Source organism: Ornithodoros turicata, chromosome 7 (genome assembly GCF_037126465.1).
Source record: "Ornithodoros turicata isolate Travis chromosome 7, ASM3712646v1, whole genome shotgun sequence".
NCBI classification, from domain to species: Eukaryota; Metazoa; Arthropoda; class Arachnida; order Ixodida; family Argasidae; genus Ornithodoros; species Ornithodoros turicata.
In genome coordinates, this window is record NC_088207.1 from 30,648,506 (window position 1) to 30,669,910 (window position 21,405).

The window sequence follows — 21,405 nt, forward strand, 5'->3', positions numbered from 1 at the left end:
AATCATTTCCCGCATTTGGCGATGTATAGCTCTCAAACGCCTTTTGTTTTTTCTGAAGGCCGGACCACCGAGATCCTGTGACGTGCACAGCATAGAAGTGTCGATATAAATTACAACTGCCCACATTGTGGAAGGTATATAGAAGCCACATAACGAGACCTGCCCATTAATTTTGAAGCGACACATGCTGCGTTACTTTGGACTGCCGTGCGTAAGACGGGACAACCTACGACCATCCTTGAAAATTTTCTACGCTTATGAACGGCTGAACCAGTGTGTGTTTCCGACAGAGGATCTCGTTGAAGAAACAGAGGAGACGCTGCAATAACAATTCTTGAAGGTGAGAAGAACACGCGGAAGATGGGTATGAACACTTCGAATAGGTCTTGGCTCAAAAGATGTCCGCGGCAGAATAGGTGTGCTTCTTGAAAGTTCAGGTTCAGCCGGGACTCCAACGAATCAGGGTCGCCGGCCACTTCCGTATCTTGCGAGGCCGAGCAACAGCAAGTTTTCGTCCGACACGTTGGGCATGTGAGATGTGGGCGACGACGCCAGCCCCTGTTCTTTAGCGGATTCCGGTGCTTGCTCCAGATCGACCAGTCGAATGAATGCTGTCACGCAGTCATGAATGCTTCAATGCTGTCAGCTAGGGCGCCTCCACATTTGTGTGTATAGGCAATCCCAGCTGTTTTCGAAACTATACCCTCAAGCGGTCGCTTGGTGCAAAATTGCCATCCTGTGCTGATGGTCATACGACGTAGGCAACATCGTTTCGAAGTCGTGTGACTTTGTTTATATTCTGTTTTAGTGGATGCCGACCTATTCCCATTAGCGCGAATCCTACAGGAACAACAACAATAGATGAATGAAGGCAAAGTGATGATGACATGGGATGCTTCCCCGCAAGACCCTACCCAGTAAATCCAAGAGATGAACGTATTTTGTCAGTAATGATAATTCCTGGCTTTACGTCGCGAGACAACTATGATCACGAGCGACGTCGCAGTGGTCGGTCTGGAGATATTAGTTTTGCCCACCTGAGGGTTGTTTAACGTGCGCTGAAATATCAACACACGGCACACCGTATTTCACGTCCTTCGCGGCAGACGGCGTGTCAAAGCAACTTGTACTCTATGCCACCAAATCGCTGACGTCCTCGGCCGCGTTCGAACCCACAACCTTGCGATCGGTAGGCGAACACGCTACTAGCTGAGACACCGAGGCTTTTATATTTTGCCAGTGTAAATGATACTCTTAAAACGGAACTTCACCGGATAGCAGGCTCCCTGCCAACAATCATCCGGGATAACATCGTGCCGCTTATAATGTAATACTAATTACAAAAAAAAAAAAAGGCGTAGCGCTTTCCACAAACGATAATGGTAACGAAGTGATAACGGTATCATTGTGTGCAAAATATGGTAGGCCTTCAGTAAAGCTTACTGCTCCGACAGAAAGAATGCAGCTCGGTTCATGCCAAAGCCCTATAGGTCGAACCATGTTAAGTTATTTGCCCTGCACGGCAGAACAATCTAGATGTATACACCGGCTGAGAGTCAGTCTTGGCCCCGGTGTCGTTATCACATCTTTGGGAGTGCTCAGCAGTGCGAGGCCTCCAGTGCAAATCTACGTATTTTACTGCAAATTATATTGGATAGACCTACTTACCAAGGTCGAAATAAGTTACAAAACGACCCACAGGAACTGCAGTCGCGTTGTTTACAAACAAACGGTTTGATCATCGATCATGGGCATGGCCATGTTTATGGTCACGTGTGTGTGTCCATGTTCGCAATGGCGTGTGACCAGGTGTTGCCCAGAAAGCATGGTGTACGCCTATCATCTATAGAGCGAAGTGTTGTAGGTCAGCCCAGCGGTTATCATGCTGCGCGGGAGGCACACACGGCCTTCCTTAGGTTGCACCCCAAGCCGAGACGAAACGTCACTTTCGTCACTACATGGCATCAATATTTCATTGCAGAGGAAGGACACAATGATTAGAGTGATTATGTAACCCCTAAACAACGATGATGATGATGATGATAGAACGAAGCTAGAGTTGTCGCACGCTTACATACGTTTCATTAAACAATCTTTGTGGTGAATAATGCTGAGTACATTCGCTAGTACTTATCCAGGTTGCGCCCTACAAATAGCAAGTCACGCAATGTGTCCGTCCGTCCGTGACTGTTTCCTGTGGAGCCTGCTTCCCCTGCACTAGCATAGTGTACGCAGCAGAATCAAATGAGCAATATGTCTTTTCCCGACCTTCTTCGCAAGCGGACATAATGTTACTCATCCGTTGTAACGGAGAGTGACCATAGTGAAGTGGGTCCTTAGGGCTTACTCAGATTCACACATTGTGAAAACAGTACCGAGTTACGATTACAAGTAAAGGAGGACAAAGTAGAGCGACCAAGGCAGCAGCGCCTAAATGAAGAGGCCAAGATCTGACCCCGTGAACATCACGCAACTTACTTTAACCATCAAAAGCCCATTCTCTGCATCACCAGTTCAGAGGTGCAATACGCACATGGCGTCGAAGGGGCGCAAAGACATTTCAGTGGCGATAGTGTCCACCAAAAGCAAGAATACTTCGCAATCAGAATCATGCAAGGAAAGGTTACCACGAGCGTGGAAAAACCAAGCTTCATATACGTTAGTTCCGTCTTTCCTTTTATTTTCTTTAACAGACATATCCCCCCCCCATCCCTTTTCTGGTTTTCGCGATATGAATCGCGTGTACAGTACGGCAGGACGCATTCTGTACATACAGTACATACAGTACGCGATGGCGAAAAGACCTCCGTAGTTTTTCTTGCGACTGCTACCTAGAAACAGCTAGCAGTCTGTATATACCACCGTGCTTGATGTTGTGCTTGCGGTTACTTCGTTGACGTGCGTGATGTTTCTGCTGATTTAGCACTTTCGTGTCACACATTTTCATGTTTTTTTCGCCCCCATGGGTAAGGTATGCATAGTGGACGGCTGTGAAACATCGCAGCACCACGGCGTCACTATATTTCGGTCCCCACGACGCTAAGCACGAAAGCTACGACAGTACGTCTCTGCGCATGAGAGAAAGAAAAGGTTGTTGTTGGTGGTGAGAGGGCACGCCGTTGTCGGCCTCACAGAGTTGGGCAATGTCATGACTGACGCCCTGGGGGAATGTACGTCCTGGGCCGACTTCTAAGTTAACTGTGCCGACATATGTCTGAAAGGACATAGGTCGGAAAAAGCACGTGACAAAGCTTTTGTCCTCTGAGAAAGCAGCAATACGGGGGCAGACGGGCCACACTATGGTGAAAAATACGAAGCCACGTGGACCGTTCTTATACCTGCACGAGGGGAAGGGAAAGCTGAGGGTCTCTGCGAAAAGCTGACCTATTTTCATAGCGTATACCTACAAAAGGGAGCCATTGGATTTTTACGCTGCTGGAAGGAGCGGCCAGGAACTGCACAGGACATAGCAACGCACTACAAAATTTGTCCACGTCACCTATCACAGGGATTCCATGATGAAAGTGGGCAATGCTGTTGTGCCATTCTGCTATGAGCTTTCTGTTATTCTATCTGTACCGGTTCTATCTTTGGCTCTGGGCTGAGGTGAGGTTACCTGGATTAGTTAAAACTGACAGCCATAGCAAAATTACTTCATGGTAGGCTGAGGCTTATCTATATTCTAAAATCAAATACCTTGGGATGAATACATCCTTCTAGGCTTCTCTGTGCATGACCTTGGGATAATTGTTGTGTAGCGAACTTCTGAATAGTGAATATCGAACTTGCGAGCAGAGCACTTGAGAAGTAGTGAAGTATCTTCTTTATTCGAGGGGGGGGGGGCGAACTTATGTTAGAAGTAGCAGAACACATCGAGAGACGAGTTCAATTTCTCCTGTTTTTTTTCTTCTTATAAACAAACAAACAAACCTTGTTGGAAAATAGTTCACACATCCACTCACCTCTTCTTCGGAACTGCCTTCGCTTGTCTGATATCACTTTCGAAGATCGGGTGACTGGGTACGACTTATCTGCTGACGTTTACACGATACAACAGATTTACAAGTAGCCTCAATATTTACCCTTTATTTCACGACGTAATACCATGCATCTGGCGCAGCATGGACGTTACATGCAATTTATGTACAGAGGTGGTGCTCCATAACAGCTGCTTAGCTGCAGAAAAGATCAAAATAAAACGCCGCGTTAGTTAGTGTTCTATGCTATGTACTAAGGCGGCTAGCGCTTTTATTTCTTGAACGGGTACACAACCTTTCCAGCGTAAGACACAGGCGAGTAAGAGTAACCGTAGACTGGAACGCTATACGAGAACTCTTCGTGCGTGGTCACGGCGTTCGGCTCGATTCTGGTGAAGGAGTACCCATTAGGGTGGTTGTTCGTGACGGTGGCTGAGGTGCCGTAAGGTGTAAAAGGTGGAGCAGGAGCGTAAGAAAGAGGCCTGATGAGTCCCTGAACGTAAGTGGGTGATGCAGCTTTGGCTGGTACAGCAGCTGGCGCATACTGCACCAAAGCAGGTGATGCAGCATGCAGGACTGGGGAAGTCTTGGCAACGACTTGGTTAGTGACAACGTGCGGAGCAGCTTGAGCTGGGACGTAAGAAACAGCCTGAACGGCAGTAGCGACGGGAGCAGATGCAGCCAAGGCTACTTGTGAGTGATCAGAGACAAAGGCTGCTGGAGCACCGACTTTGACTAATGCAGCTTGAGGGGCGTACCGAGCATAGTACGCTGGGCCAGCTACCTGAGAGACTGGTGTAGACGCGACATATTGTGAGAGGTGAGCTACCGGGGCAGCAGTATAGCCGTACTGAGCTACAACTGGCGCTTTAGCTACTGCTGTGCTGAAGTAGTGAGGAGCTGCAGCAGTAACGTGGCCATAGTGAGCTACGACCGGAGCTTTGGCTACTGGTGTGGCGACAACATTGTGAACTCCTGGGACTACGTGGGGAGCGACGTACCGGAATGGGGCTGGCCCAGTTACTAGGGAGTGAGGCACTGAAGCCGCACCGGAGACGTAGGAATGTGCAACCGGGACCTGATGACCAGATACCGTGTGGACAGCTGCCTGGACAGCTGGAGCAGTAACAACGCTATGCGCAACAGCAGCTGGAGCTGGAGCACGGGCAGAGACAACATGTGTAACTGCAGCTGGAGCAGCAGCAGAGACAAAATGCGGAACGGCTGCTGGAGCAGGAGCAGAGACAAAAGTATGCGGAACGGCTGCTGGAGCAGGAGCAGAGACAAAAGTATGCGGAACTGCTGCTGGAGCAGGAGCAGAGACAAAAGTATGCGGAACGGCTGCTGGAGCAGGAGCAGAGACAAAAGTATGCGGAACGGCTACTGGCGCAGGAGCAGAGACAAAAGTATGCGGAACGGCTGCTGGAGCAGGAGCAGAGACAAAAGTATGGGGAACGGCCGCTGGAGCAGGAGCAGAGACAACGTGCGCAACGGCAGCAGGAGCTGGAGCAGAGACAACAGTATGCGTAACTGGAGCAGATGCAGGTGCAGGTGCAAAAGAATAAGATGGGCCGGCTGCAACGACAGTGTTGGCAACTGGAGCTGGAGCGGGCACTACGACGTGGGAAGAGGCTGGACGGGCGGCAAAGACGGTGTGGGCCACGGGAGCTTCAGCAGAAACAATCGCCTGGGTGGACTGTGGGCGAGCGGCAGTGAGAAAATGGGAGAGAGCCACTGGGGTCCCTTTAGCTGCAAAGGCAGCAGCAAGAGAGGGACCTGATACAAACGAGTGGGTGACTGGCGCATGGGAAGGCACCAGGCTATGCAGTGGAGTAGCTACCGCATTATGAGCAACTGGTGCCACATGAACCGCTGTGGTGGCCGCTGGGGCAGCGGCGACAACGGGAGCAGATGCTACAACAGCAGGGGCAACACCCACAACGGGCTTGTTAACTGTGGCGGCTGCAGGATCCTTAGGCTCAACGCCAGGCTCGTTAGACTGAATAGCTGCACGGAAGCCGAGGGCGTCGGCTACGTAGTTGACGACGCGCACACGTCCATCAGCGTCGTGCAGACCGTAGGAACCGACTTTATTCCCCAGGGCATCGCCGGACTCCTTGCGGAAGGAACCGCCAGATGTATGGTTCTCTTCGTAGCCAAAGTTGTAGTTGCCAGCATTCTGAAAGGGAGAACGTGGCCATGAGCACTCATTTCATTTGTATTTTCGACTCGCCTGAATTCGACTCGCTTGGATGGCATTTGTAACAGCAGTATGAACCAAAAAGCACGAGTATTTAGCTAGACACGGGAGAATCGTGAGTTCATTCTGGAACAAAGCGAACAGTCATTTCAGTCGGGGATTCTCAAATACAGCACATGAAGTAATTAGAGGACGATGAAAATACCTCTAAAACTTGGCGCACTAAACAATATTTGACCCTTTGATTGACGTCAACAACGAGAATTGACCGAGGCAAACGACGATTAGGGACTAATAATTAATAATTGGGTGTTTACGTTGCGAGACAACTGAGATCATGAGCGACGCCACAGCGGTCGGTCTGAGGATTGCTTTTGCCCACCTGAGGGTTCTTTAACGTGCGATGAAAGCTCATCACACGGCACCCCGTATTTAACGTCCCTCGCGGAAGACGGCGTGTCTAAGCAACTCGTACCCTACCACCAAGTTACTGGCGTCCTCGGCCGGGTTCGAACCCGCGATCTCGGGATCAGAAGGCGAACACGCTACCAACTGAGCCACCGAGGCCGACGATTAGGGACGACGGAGACATTCTTTGAATTCTTTGAATTTGTCTGAATGCTTTGACTGATTAAGAAAAATATTTTTAGGAGCAGCACTGCAAGCAATTACCCCTGGGCTACTCATATAAAAGTAGTTTTGGTGATGCCGCACCCTTACGAGCGGTTTGCCTCGTTGTGACAGCCTGCTGTTCGTGGGGTGGTGCATGTCGTACGAAATTATTCTTCTGGGTCCCACACTGGGTTAAGCTGGTCACAAAGCTTTTAGTAAGGGTACATGAGAGGGTGTAGTTGTGTGCGCTTAAATGTTCTTTGAACGCAAAATGTATTGTCGTGTATTACACTTATTCCATTTCCTGTGGTACCGTTTCGTGACATTTTAAAATTGGTTCGGCTTATGCGTCAGTTGGAACTACCAGGAGTAACAATTTTGCTACATGTTGCTACTATGTTGAAAGCCACAATAACATTTCCATGAAGCTTCAATACGCGGTAAGTACGGGCTAAATTGTAATGTGTTTCGGTATAAACTTGTAATTATATAACATTTAGTATAACGACAGTTCATTTTTTATTTCGCCGCGTGTCCGAAATACCACATTCCACAACGGTCCCAAAAAGCATGCGCGACTCCGAGATTCACACGATGAAAAGAAATGAACTACTTTCGTTTTTCAATCAATCAATTCTTCTTACATGGCCGAATAGCAGTTCTGAGGCTGGAACACAAACAGACGAACGCAACACACAAACCTCGAGGCGCCAGACACAATGAAAGATTGAAATATGACAGTCGTCGAAAAAAGCCATACAGCAGCGGCAGTCCAACCACGCACCTCTGCATTGCCGGTGGACTGCGCTAACTACTACGCTACGCTGGCAACGGCTCCCCGACGACTTACCAAGAGCCTCAGTTAACGAACGCGACACGCGCTTGCTCTTTTCACATCGTGCCCCTTCATGTCTTCTAATACACATATACATACAACACGGCACGAGGCAGCAGCATCTGGTGAACATGATGGAAGTAACTGGGACACAAACAGATAACTGTTCACTGAACGGGAGCTTTTGTGTTGAAATAAAAAGAAACGCGTTCTACTTATAGATAGATATGGTAAATCTATAGACCACTAATTTTCAACGTACAAGAGTAAATCACGAACGTCAATTAAAGTTTCCTCTTCGCGAACATTAGGAATCGCGAGTGGCAGTCACGCAGCTATATCAACAGAAATGCGCATTTGTCACAGTACACCAGATAATTACTTCTAATGGAAGATGTCAAACTGATTGATTGATTGACATGAAATGTTGCCTCGAAATGTCAACAGTTCTCCAGGCTACTGGCTCCTGGCCAATCTGCCTACCGAACTTCCTATTAGTCCTGTCTTATAAGAGCTTGTCGTCCTTCATCTCCAAATCAAATGAAATTAAACCAAATCCTTCAGCTTCATCTATATTCAATCTTCCTCGTATCTCCATCTCACTAAGCCTGAAGCCATGACGTTGCCCACACACGAGTGAGGCCAACAACTGCAAGCCGGCCCACCGGCGTCAGCAACACTGCCAACGTCAGAGGCAGGGAACGACAAGAACGTGTTTCCACTCACGTCTTGCTGATGGTGCTGCACCGACGTTCCAGCCTCCAAGACAGCTTGTGCAGCAGGTGCCACAACTACTCCACCCCTGGCAGTGGCGAGAAAACAGCACAGCAGCAGAATGACAACCTTAATTGGACATGAAATCAAACAAACACATTTATTTTCACGCCAATGCCAAGGCTTTCCAAATATCCGATAAGCGCCAGCTCTCGATCACTCACCTTCATGTTTATGCCTTCAGAATCCCGAGTGCGAAAGCCGACTAGCAGTAAAGTTCCCGTTCGCTTTTATAAGGGGCGTGTACCTGCGAAAGGACTCTCGCCTTTCTGGGCAGTTGTTTTAATATGTTAGAAGGCCAGTGGGCTAAAATATGAAAGGCCCGATCGCCGCTCCCGTCCCGTGGCCAGCGGCAAGGCCATTCATGAGGCCCACGGACAACGCGTAACTTCTTGGCTGATTGCACTCGTTTTCGACGCTACCCTTCCACGCGATAAATATCGCGGAAGAGAAAAGGATCGAGATGATCTTATGGTCAGTGAGTGAGCATTTCCGCTATCGCTGGGTGCCCCTCCCTGTCGGAGGCGCCATTATTCAGCCCCGATCGTGAGATATGCGACGGTGTCAGGCGGCAGCTTCATGATGTCTGAACGGAGCTTTGTTGAGAAGCATCGTTGAGAAGCAGGCGTGGTGCATGGAAGGGCGATGGAAATTGCATGAGCGCGTCGCTTTGTCTGGAGTTATGTCGAAGCTGTGTAGTGAGAGCGCCTCAACTGTCTGCACGTCTTTTAAAAATTCACATCAACATATCTTGAAAATACGAACGCAATTCGCACGAAGGCATACCATACCGGATCAATATTAGTCCTGACATTTTTCAGCATGTTCCTGACTGCGCTGCACAACGAATCGATGGTGCGTGCCAATGAGATAGAGGGGGCCTGCTTGCAGCTGAACGTGCCACATCATTAGTAGGCGCTCGAATTAGAATCACGCTTTAATGACAGCAGCTACGTGGAATCAACCCACCAGCCGCCTCACGTGTGCCGAAGTGGAGAACATTCAACACATATTAATTAACTGCTCCAGATACAGTGTCCGTAACGTCATGACCTTAGAGCCGCCTTGGAAAGACTGGACCACCGTCCTCTACACTTAGTGAAGCACCTCGGAGAATGGCCGTGGGATCTTAGACATCGTGCGACAGCTGCATTAATCACATTCCGTGCTGACATTGCAGCGTTAGTACTAATTAAACAGTACTAATTTTTATTTTTATGTGTCTTGGAGTAGCAGGATTCTGTGTTTTGTAGGAGCCACCATCTCCATATTTTTCTTCTTTAATTTTAATCCAATATAATGTGGTGGTGGTGGTGGTGGTGTTGACGTAAACCGGCTTGCCGTTGTTGGCCTCACGAATGTGGGCTGCGTCACTACTCTAGCCGTGATGAGATGAGATGATGTGATAACAGATGAAGGAATATAATCTAACCCACGACCAGCTCCAGAGATAGCCACTCGCAGCAGCGTGTTTTCTGTATTTGAAATCTTTCGCGGTCAGGCCACAACAAGGACTGAATGTGGCCCCATGCCAAAGGTGGGACAGATGGCGTTTACAACGCGCTCATACGTGATAACGAAGAAATGTCTAAACTCTCAATAAAACATTTAATATAATACGGATACAAAGTCGTTTATAGTGTCGCGGAAGCTGTCTCTCTGAGTTCCTTTCATATCACCCACCCTATAATCTCTATCCAAGATTTACGTATGCATGCGGGGCTGGTCTGTAGACTACGTGCGGAGCAAAATAAGGATAAGCACCCTGCAGAACGGGAGGGACGACGTATCCAACATAATACGCGTTCTCGTCTACTTTCCCACCCTTTCCTTTTGCGGTGGCACCGTCCTCCAAAACAGGACTGAACAGACCAGATGGTAGCCTGACGTAAGGAACGTATGGGTCTTTTGAAACTGCACTATCCCCAGCATCTTCAGTGGGCTTCTTTTCATCATCAGTCGCTGCATTGTTGTCTTCCGTTGCTTCACCGTCTCCCACTTCAGTTGGATCATTAAATGCGGGCTTAGCAAAGACCCCAGGGACTTCCTCTCCTCCTGGCTTCTTGAAACCGAGACCATCGTCGCCGTCGTCCTCATTTAATTTCGGCTGCTCAAGCGGTCCGTCGACGTCCAGCACCTCGTCCCTGTCTCCGTTGTTGTCCCCTTCGGTTGAGGGCGCCCCATCTTCTGCATCCTCTTGGGCAGGAAACGCCGGCTTGGCGGCGACTGCAGGCTCTTCGCCAGCAGGGACTTTTGCGTCGGGCTTCTCAGCGACGTCCTTGGGCCTGTCAACCGTTTCAGGTGAAAGGAAAATGACAGTGAATGGGTTGACGTGGGATACTCCGCTGTGATAGGGCGGAACGACGAAAAGCGGTCTCTTGCCCACGGCCAGGAAGTGGGTTCCTGTAGGAACCAGGACATGGGCTTGCGCAATGGTTGCAAGGGCCAAGGTAATGACGGTGAGCTGAAAAATAAAAATAGAAATTAGTTATATGGCAGGCTTTTTATTTGGCACGAGTGATGATAATGGGACGAGAATGGGGGCGTGCAATCCACGCAATGCGGGCTTCGAAAATCAAAAAGAAAACAGTCAGCATTTCTTGTTGCACAGCTAGCGAAACACTTGTCCGGAATCGACAGCTTTCAGTTTATCCTGTCTAAAATCTACAGGTGTTGCAAGAATGTTTCTTCCGACTAATAGGCACGTACGGCATGCTACAAAAGTACGTATTTATTAGTCGAAACAAACAAACTTGCAACGTGAGACAATTGATGTTGTGACACTGGAACACATAGAAGGGACAAATACATACAAAGCCTCAGGTGCCTAATTAATTATGAAAGGTGGGAGTCACTGAAAAGGTTAGCCAGCTGTAGGAGCTGTGTCCTACAGCTGACTAACCTTTTCAGTGACTTCCATCTTTCATCATTAATCTTGCAATGCATGGATATTCCAGGCCGGATAAACCGCAAGCTGTTGATTCCAGACAAGTACGTAGCAGGCTGTACTTAGGTTTGCATAAATTACAACGGACATGATTCCTTTGTGTTTTATCTCCTTACATGCACTGTTCGCGGGGAACTTTTTGTCTCACGATTGCACGGTGATCTTTGGAATCCGTTTATTAGGTTTTGTACACTGTCGGTATGTGATCTTGTGATTGTTGCCGTTGTAGCGTATATCTTTGCTGTTGTTATTGCGATGTCGTTGACGTTGCGACCATGTTATGGCTTTGTATATAATCGTGGCCCCACAACTAGCGGGTTGGTGAGTACGTGTGTTATGACACTTTTTTTTTATTTGTTTAGTTGCAGAATTGGTTGGGTGCCAACATACATGTTTGTTGGATCATTGGTTGTTTCTACGAGTTCAATCAGTTATCAATCATGACTTGCCTTATTGGTCAGCTGTGATTAAATGCAAATTAATAAATCTAGCACATTCAGCGAATAGCGAAGCCCGCTCATTTTACAATATCCCTGGAATCCTTTCCACGTCCTTACGAAAAAACTCTTCAAGCAACACCTGCTTTTTCTTCCTCGTCGCGCGTTCATCATCAGCTCCTGAGCGCATTCCTCACAACGAAACGTTTAGGCCCCTGAACCAATCCAGTGCTCAAGAGGCAGGACTTGCGTACTCTGGATACCAGCCACAGCATGCCGTCCCTACGTCTCGTGAACTCTGAATGCAGACAAAAGTACGAAGCACACGCATCCACCTACGAATGACGATTATCTGATTTACTTCCGTGGTCCCACTGCCTGTCACAACGTGAAAGGAGAATGTTGTGCATGCTTGCTGGCAGAATATGTAACATTTTCCACTTTTTTGAGAGAGAATAGTATTCTGTCACTGTCTCGACTATACTATTCTCTCTCAAAAATGTGGTAGTGCTCAGAAGTGGCTTGAAAGACAGTGAGAGGATGACTGGATTTCTGGGCCACCGAAGTAGTATGCATCTAGTTCTTGAATTCGCATCTACAGGCCAGCATGTTCGTGCTCGTCGATGGACTGTGGAATCAGCCAATCTTGACATCAAGTCAGCGTTTCGCACATTTGCGTCCTGCACGCCTTCCGAACTTTGGGGTTGACTGTTTTGGTATCTCTAGATTGGAACGCTGATCGAACGTCCGCTCTCCGCATGCCACGAAATATATCTCACCATGATGGTGCATTAGTTCACCACATACGACCCAATGTCGCCTTTACCGACCAGTAGCGCTATCGCGTGCGACTAGTGGACTCCAAGCCAAGCTGCTGTTACTGTGTTGACTTGGAAAGTCTGGAACACATCCCCTCTCCATCTCCCGGACCACCACCTCTTGAGGACTACATTTACGGGGGGGGGGGGGATATGTAAAGTTACAACACGCGGAGAGGTTGGTCGCAGATATGAGGACTTGCTACTCCGCGTTCATTTGCTGCGCTGTAGAAGCCACTGCAACACGTGTATTACTGGGACACTCGTGACGTCACAGCTGTCACACTTACAGAGTCGTTCTATGAAGTAGATTCTCGCCCCCTCACTGTGGCAAGATTGATGATCCATATAGCCAAATCTATAGCTCACTAACGCCCTAAGAGCCCTGATCAGGTTTCTGGACAATGCAGGGCATCGGTCCTCACTGTGAACCTCGTCACTGCCATGAGTAATGGAGCGGAGCATCGCGTCAAGACCAAACACCACCATCATCAACAGTAAGGTAAAATGTTCACATATGCCGTATCACATATGCATTGTCTTCCTGCTCATTGTTTCCTTCATTGCTCCCACTACCAACCTTCCCGAACCACACTCTCCAAGTCTCTTCGTCAGCTGGACTCTCGCCCCTGCTCCCTATCGAAATTGCTTGGTCCCTGGCCTAATCCAGCCCAGCAACGCTCTGCGCTCAAAGCTCTTCTGACATTTCTGGACATCATCAGACTTCGATCGTTATTGTGACGGGGCTCGTTATTTTATTCCCCACATTCCCACCAGCAATGGGGTAGAGTATCGCCTGTGGCGATGACCCTCCCCACTCGCCAAAGCCAAAATAAAGTTGTTGTTGTTCTTCCTGACTAGAAATCGAGCGACTGAACGCCTTATGAACCCGCAAAGATCCCGAAATCCTGCCATTCGCAGATGTATGCATGTGTGCCATGTACTTCCTTCCTTACTAGTTTTAAATTTTATTTGCGATATTTCATTTCACAACGGGAGTGAAATGATTGCACCCGACTTCCTTTCTTTCTCATTCATGTCTGGTCCTTTCCCCACTCGCACTGTTTCCGTAGATGTTCCTATACACATAAAGTTTATATAACCGTCGAGATGACAACATAGGATTGTCTCCCCCCGTTTTTTTTCTTTTCTTCTTCTATCACATCACATTACATCACGCAACATAGGATTCACCCCAAAGTTTCAAGCTTCAGAAATTCAATTAGGTTGAAAGTGCGGCTTAACAAACTAGACATGTTAGAATTTCGAACTGTCGTGATAGCACACTATTAGTGATCGTCCAACCTTCGAGAAGGAGGAAAGATGGCCCTAATCAGACAAGGTAACCACAATAGCGTGGATGCCACAACCCGCGGGATTACCGTATTTCTATTTACAGAAATTTCGTAGGGGATTTCTAGGAAATGTTTCCTTGACGTCATCTTGTAATGCGGTGACGTGTGCTAGTGCGACCTTCGAGATTGTGACGCGATAAACTAATATTTGTAGCTGTAGTTTTCGCGGTCACGGTCGCGAATACATCGCAACAACAAATGCTTTTCTCCTCGTATGAAGCCTCCCAGTAAATAAACTTAAAAATAACACTATTTTAGAACATCTAGTCCTTCATGCGCAACACACAAAACCTTCATTTCGAGGAAGTGGTTCCTTCGACGCCTATAGTGTTAACGCGGTGACGCGTGGTGGCAGTAGAGGTATGGTGCCTCCGGAAGCAACCGCCATATACCTTCAAAAGTCAGCGGCCACATGCAGCGAGGTCACGAGGTGGTAGCGTCGCATACAATCAATAATAATTGGGAGTAGATTTACACCTAAGGTGAGTCAGCCTATTTGTGTGGCGACATGCGGCACGTGCCGCAGGGTGGCGCTGCGGATAATTTCGACCGCATGGGGTACTTTTGACGTGCCCCGGAAATCTTTCACGCACACGGTGCTGGAAGCAATGTTTACTACCTGCCTCACATCGCTACCGTCCTCGGCCGGGATTGAACCCGCGATTTTGAGCTCAGCAAGCTGACACGTTACCGACTGAGCTACCGAGGCACCGAACGACCGAGCTTTCACATGCTACACAAGCAATTTCGCCTAGACGACTTATACCCCAGTCAGACGGCATGCTCGAAGGACTTCGGGGAATTGTCATTTGCAAAAAATGACCTCTCAGAGCCGTGTCAGACGGCAGCTCAAAGGACCTTTCTAAGAAATGACCATCAACGCGAAAGGAGGGCCCCAACGACATTTGAGGTGCAGAAAGGAGCAATCTCGACAACAGTGTTATGCCATTGTACCCTCGCTACCTTCGCAGCTGAATATAGGAAAACTTATAAAATGCGGATAATGGAGTGAAACTGTGTAAACGTATTTAGATCCTATTTAGAGAAGTGCATATGACTTCTGCATCTTGATTTGTGGCGCACAGACCAACTTCAAATTTCCACAGCAGACAGGGAAAACGAAACCGAAAAAAGGGAGCCGGTGAGGGCAGTCAGTTGAGGAGCACTCCTTTCCCGCCTGTCTAGTAGGCGCCCCCGAACAAAGGTCATTTGAAAGGACGAAGGCCATTTCTCGCAATTGACATTTGAAATGCTGTCTGACGAGGGTATTAGACGAACATTAACCTACACGAAGCTAAATGCTGTGGCTGTGCTAAAAACGTCCTGGTACACGTACCTGCGTACAGTACGTACAACAGTTCCAAGACAAGGACCTTACACGATAAGGCATCTAAAGCCATAGAGCCATAGAGCGTGTTTAACTGTGTTAATTTTTCAAGTAAGCGTCGTTTTTAGATTCACGTTTTGACGCCCAGTTCGTTTACCAGCTCACCATCGGCGAGTTTGAATTGCAAAGCAGACAATAGCCGTTGTTTTAACTCATAAGAAACGTTCTTTTCTTTGCAATCGGGGCAGTATAACTTAAGACAAGCACTCAGCAAATCTTATCCGGCTGTTTTCGGTTTAGACTGAAAAGGCGGAACCCTATTTATAGTTGCATCATCACAGTCATCTGTCTTGGCAGAGTGTTCCCATTTGTGGTTTCCGCGAGGATAGTTCACCGATCGGTGTCTGTGCACAGCATCCTAATGACGCATCCGGTTCGTCTTAAGCACTGGACCTCCTCCGTATTGATGCAACAAATATATTCTGATATCAGATGGGCTCCTGTTTCGCAAGGGGATTCACAAAGCGCACTCTATATTGACATATCGTCGTGTGTGTCGCATAAGACCCGTTCAGGGTCCCCTTATAACGGTTACCTGATTTTCAGGGACGAAACACTGGAGGAAACACTTGTAAACAGAACTGCATTACAGTTTAACGACGTGCCAGCCGTGGTTGCACGCGGTGCAGTACACCACCCTGCACGTCTCTTTTAGCGGCAAAAATTTCATTTTGTGCGCTAAATGCGTGCGTTAAATCCAGATCAAAGCTGCAGCTACACCCTCATTTCAGTGGAGTGTACGTACAGAACCCCCTGATAAACGTGCAGTCTACAACGCGTACTATTTTCGCTTCCCTACAGGGTGTATTTTTTTTAATACAGATTTTTCATTAAAAAACTATAAGGGCTATAGACATCCTGTTTTCACTTCTATCATCTCTGGGCCGGCGGACGTTCTTGGTCATCTGTTGCTCAATCGTCGCATGACTATAATTACCTAAAAATCGTTAGTTAACGTTTTAATTATAAAAGCTACAAGGTCGTCCCAATGAGAACATCTGGTCCCTTCGGTCACCTGATACCGTTACCGTTTTCAGAACAAAAACCCGTTCGATAGATCGCCCGCAAAAAATCCGTGAAAGAACACATTTTTTTTCTTTATTTTCTTCAGTGCGCATCTTCGGGGACGCGTTCTCCCTTCACCCCCCCCCCCTCCCCAAATGTGAGAGGGTGAAGGAGCACAGTGCCACTTCATGCGTTGAAAAAAAAAAACAGACAACTTTATTACGGGATGACGGCTGGGGAGTTTCATCGGCGGGGGCGATACTCTACCCCATTGCTGGTGGGGATGCGAGGAATGAAATAATGGGCCCCTTCACAATAAGGATCGCAGTCCTGTGGTGTCCAGAAAGGTGAAGAGAGCCTTGAGGGCAGAGCGTTGGTGTGCTGGAGAAGATGAGCTAGAACTTGCGGAAACAAAACAAAAAAATGTATCGGGAGAAGCTATCCGAACTGCCCTTTTCTTGGGTTGCATTTTCTGTTTTCTTTTCATCTTTTTCCAGAACGCAAGAGGCGATAGTGTGCTCTGTCATCCTCTCACATTAGGGGTGAAGGAAAGACGCGTCTCCGAAGCTGGGCAATGAACAAACTAAAGGAAAAATTTTGCTTTTTCACGATATTTTTGCGGGCGATCTATCGAACGGATTTTTGTTCTGAAAACGGTATCAGGTGACCGAAGGAACCAGGCGTTCTCACCTTGTAGCTTTTATAATTAAAAAAATAATTAACGATTTTTTGGTAATTAGTCATTCGACGGTTGAGCAACAGATGGCCAAGATCGTCCGCCGGCCGAGAGACGACAGAAGTGAAAACAGGCTATAGCCCTTATAGTCATTAATGCAAAATATGTATCGAAAAAAAAAAAAGACACTCTGTATGCATATGAACGGCGCGTGTCGTAAACCTGGCGTAGAGGGGAGCTATGGTGGGAATCAGAAACGATAGAGCTGAACAATCTACAGTTAGGCACTCTCTGCTCAGTACGCTGTCGTCCATACTGTGAGTGTTCGACAGTAACATAAACTGCAGAGACTGAATCAAGAATTAGGAAGAACGGGACGTCCAAGCTATGATGGACGTATCTAAGCTTCACCATCGCCCATAAGCAAGGACAGGACAAGGAGGACAGCAGTGCACGAAAAGTCAGCAGCTGTCGGTGACGGGGAATCGAACAGACACTTCTCGAATTGCCGTGTAAAACCACCGTAGTATTCAATTTCAATTCAATTTTATTTTCCTTGCATGTGGAAGAAAGAGCAAAACGCCGGTAAAGCGCAAACCAAAGAGCAAAAACGATAGCAACCTGACCGACAAGCAGACAGGCGTTAGTTCAATTCTCGCTACCGGCACGCGCTGACTTCTCATCAACTGCCGTCCTTGCAAATGCCGTGAATGATACATTAGGCGAAACATTTGCACTAACCCCTTAGGCGGTGCAGTCGAATGGTGGACGTACAAAAAAAAAAAAAAGGAAATGTATAGTTATCGCGCTTGATCGTGAGGACAGAACAGGGGAGCTATCGGGCTAACAATCTTATGCCATCTTGTTAAATGGCGATATGGGTGAAGGTGTTTAGACTGATGGTATAGTGGGCAGGGGACATGCCGAAATAATTGATAATTCGTGATAATTCGCCAATTTATGTCGCGATAAAAATTTCGACCGTGAGCGATGCAGGGACGTATGTGGAATCAGTTTTGTCTACCTGCGCGTTCTGCAATGTGAGCTGATATCTCGGCACATGGCACTCCGTATATTTAAAGTCACCCACGTAGGACGACATATACATGTGCGACATGGGTGTGCTGAGTGGTTGCCCAACGCGAAGGGCCCGACCGAGGGCGCATGTATACGTATACACTTTACCTTTTCCATTTGCATCGTCGAAGCATCACCCCGATTTAAATGGCCTATCTTTGGTTACTGCACAGCAGCCTGCCTTGTGGATAATTGGTGCAAGACAGTGCACTTTGTTTCAGCAAGTGAGCAGAGTATACAAGTACTTTAACCGACGTGGCTAATATTGCTAACTTATCAGGGCATGTCGGTTGCCTTCTGGCAGAATCCATCGAATATGTTGATCCGACCTGCCCACATCAATCTATTGCCAACCTCGGTCCAACGCCACGTGCTCTCTGGGTGGTATATCGGCGTTGCTGAACCTCGTACGAGGTCCAGGCCAGTGTTGGACACGTGTCTCTTACTAATCAACCAGTCAATGTAGCGTTGTGGTACAAGTTGCTTAGACAGGCAATCCTCCGCCAGGAATGTCGAATGCGTGTGGGCAAGCGTAATGCACGCAATATAACGGTGGCGTCACTCATAATAATAATTTTTCTTTAATGTCGGCCGCGAAGTAATTGATCAAATCCATTTCAAGCGTTATGTTGATGTAGCCTTCGTCGATTGGAATGCTGACCTCCACATCACTAACCACCAATCGACCTTCATTCAATGCAAAGCATGCACCCGATTGGTAATTACAAAGGTCGACGCTTCCGGGGTATCAGGGTGGCCAGACGTAATTTGGGCCCCGGCTCCGGTGGTCATCGTGTGTGTCCTTTAGTGGATTTTTTCGTTTGTTTGTTTGTTTTTTTTACGTCAAGTTAGGTTACGCAAGTGACGTGTTAGTATTTTTGATTTGTGTGCAGAACCGATGTACGACGGAAAAGGAGGATAAAAGATGTCGAAAACTTACCTTCATGTCTGGTTCTGCGTGCTATCCAATGTGGCAAGTGCTGAGAAATGCCGCCGCAGTATTTATACCCGGGGGTGCGGTCGGTTTATGCAGCTTTCCGCAAGAGTCTCTTCGGGGATCTGAGTAGAAGCGTAGCAAGGCCACCTTTCCGGCGTGCCGAGGGAGGAGGCACACCGACTGCTAAATCAGGCAGAACTTTTTCCCTTGAAGAGAAACGCTGCTCCTCTGGCGATAATTGATGATCACGTGACACTACGTGTTTTCGTCGTCGCGCTCGAAGCTCACTGAAAATCGTTTTTACGTTCGTAAATATAGGAAAGACGTGTCGGACGCCGGTGAAAGCTGCCTGCATCCCGCTGTGAATGGGTGTAATGTCAGAGGGGGAAATCACATTTCCTTGTTGTGGTAACGACTAGTGTTCTTAGATGACCTGTAGGCGTCGCACTGGAATGTGTCCGCGCGTCAACTTCAATATAGTGTCCTCATGGCGGTCGAAGGAGGATGGGAAAGACATGATTGTCGCGCGTTGTTGTCGCGCGAGTTCACATGAACCTCTACATGCTATGAGCGACTAAGTCGAAAGGAAATTCGAGCCTGCATCGTAGTTTGTTATCCAACTACAGGAGAATAAGAAACGGGAAATGCTGTGTGTCAATGGAACAGACAGTTTTATCAGGCGTATTTTCTACACCGTGTCGTCAGCAACAACAACTTTATTTCACCTTACAATGGTTGCGTTACAATTACTTGCTTTACGCTGGTTACTTTACAATGCAACTTTAGTGGTTGCAGTTAAGGTACAGATATAAACTTTCACTGTGCTGCAATGTTACTGCCCGTTTGCAGACACGCGTTCTTCCTACCTTACGTGTTCGTGCTTGCAGAGCTACTGGATTTTGTAACCGGGAAACGATCGTATCCTCATGACAATCTTTCTCGATGCTCCACGAAACAAAGGTGACATGATCTTTTCTAACAGAGCCAGTGCGACGACCTCAAAATTTGACTTGTAAAAGAAAGATAACTGTTATTCTACACCAGAACCCCGCGCATGCACTGTTATATTAAAAATATGTGATATGGCACGTTCTTACACTTCGTCTCCTTCTGCTATATCGCACACCCTAAGGCGATGCTGCACATATAAATATGCCGCACATTTTTTATGGGCGTTAGCCAAGGAAAACCTGCAGCAATCGCCTCTCCAAGTGCTCAGATAATGATTTTTTTTTTTTTTCTTCTCATGCTATTGCACATAGAGGTTCAACCGTGCACTTTTACCACATGCGAAGTGCTGTAAGCGCGAGAAAACAGTAATGAACAAATGAATTAGCATCCTCGAACGCTGCTGTGCGACGAGTTCCTTTGAGGCATGAGTGAATTTCAAAACCGAACCGGATACGAAGCGAGTGGTTATGAAACCGAATCCAGTACGAAGCGAATAGTTTTATAACCGGACCGGATACATATGCAACACAGGCACGGATATGGACAAGAATGTGGCAACAACTCGAACACAATAAGGTTCCTAAGTGTAGAGGGAACCAACGTGGTGGTACTTTGTGTCCCGCGTGTTATAAAAAGATAAAAACGCTGAAACTATACTGTTTATTAAGCTTTCCTGCAGTAGTCTGCATTTCGTCAGGTGTAAAAGTGATAGTTTTACCAGTTTTGTACCTGACGAAATGCAGACTACTGCAAGAAAGCTTGTACGCTAATAAACAGTAGTTCCAGTGTTTTTATTTTTGTATCACTTGTGTTGACCGCACTCGACACATTTTCTCGACACTAGTTTCTACATTCCTCGATTGTCCCGTATGTTCTGTATACTGAAAGATTCCACTTGTCATACCAAGGTAAATATGCAAGCTGCCATGAGGTATTCAGAAAAAGGAGACGCGGGTTAGAGAAATATACGTTGTCCTCCACGTATGATTTTGTCTGTGTTCAGGGGATCCAATGCAATGCGTTAGCGCTATCGAATGCTTGACTACAGCATGTACTACGTGACTACAGCATGTACTACAGCGTGTACAGCATCTACACGAGATATATTCATACGGATCGGAATGTGAAGTAGTGCTCACTGCGTTTTATGCCTACTCTTGTGCAGTTTTCGGTGATACGTGCGAAGCATCGGAACGATTCGAATGCATTCGATTTGGAAGAAATCAGATTCGATTCGAAATTCGAATTACGGAATTCCGTATTGAATTCGAAAATCTAATATGGTCTATATTCGAGAATGGAATCGAATATAGAATTATTCGCTTGTGAAATTCGAATAATTCGGAATAATCCCACGACTTACTCGGAAAATTAGAATTATAGAATTCCGTACTCAATTCGAAAATCGAATCGAATA

The 21,405-nt window shown here is 47.3% G+C and overlaps 2 protein-coding genes across 2 annotated transcripts; both read right to left on the reverse strand.

The window, feature by feature from the left end:
* Window positions 1-4,070: 4,070 nt before the first annotated feature.
* On the reverse strand, window positions 4,071-8,908 carry LOC135399784 (calphotin-like). The gene is made up of 3 exons (XM_064631517.1): window positions 8,563-8,908; window positions 8,351-8,467; window positions 4,071-6,156 (listed from the first exon to the last, which is right to left on the reverse strand). The coding sequence occupies exons 1-3, from the start codon at window positions 8,566-8,568 to the stop codon at window positions 4,249-4,251; spliced, it is 2,031 nt and encodes a 676-aa protein (XP_064487587.1). The 5' UTR covers window positions 8,569-8,908; the 3' UTR covers window positions 4,071-4,248.
* Window positions 8,909-9,985: 1,077 nt separating this feature from the next.
* On the reverse strand, window positions 9,986-19,249 carry LOC135399785 (uncharacterized). Its single transcript, XM_064631518.1, has 2 exons — window positions 19,041-19,249; window positions 9,986-10,862 (listed from the first exon to the last, which is right to left on the reverse strand). The coding sequence occupies exons 1-2, from the start codon at window positions 19,044-19,046 to the stop codon at window positions 10,092-10,094; spliced, it is 777 nt and encodes a 258-aa protein (XP_064487588.1). The 5' UTR covers window positions 19,047-19,249; the 3' UTR covers window positions 9,986-10,091.
* Between the last annotated feature and the right edge of the window lie 2,156 nt (window positions 19,250-21,405).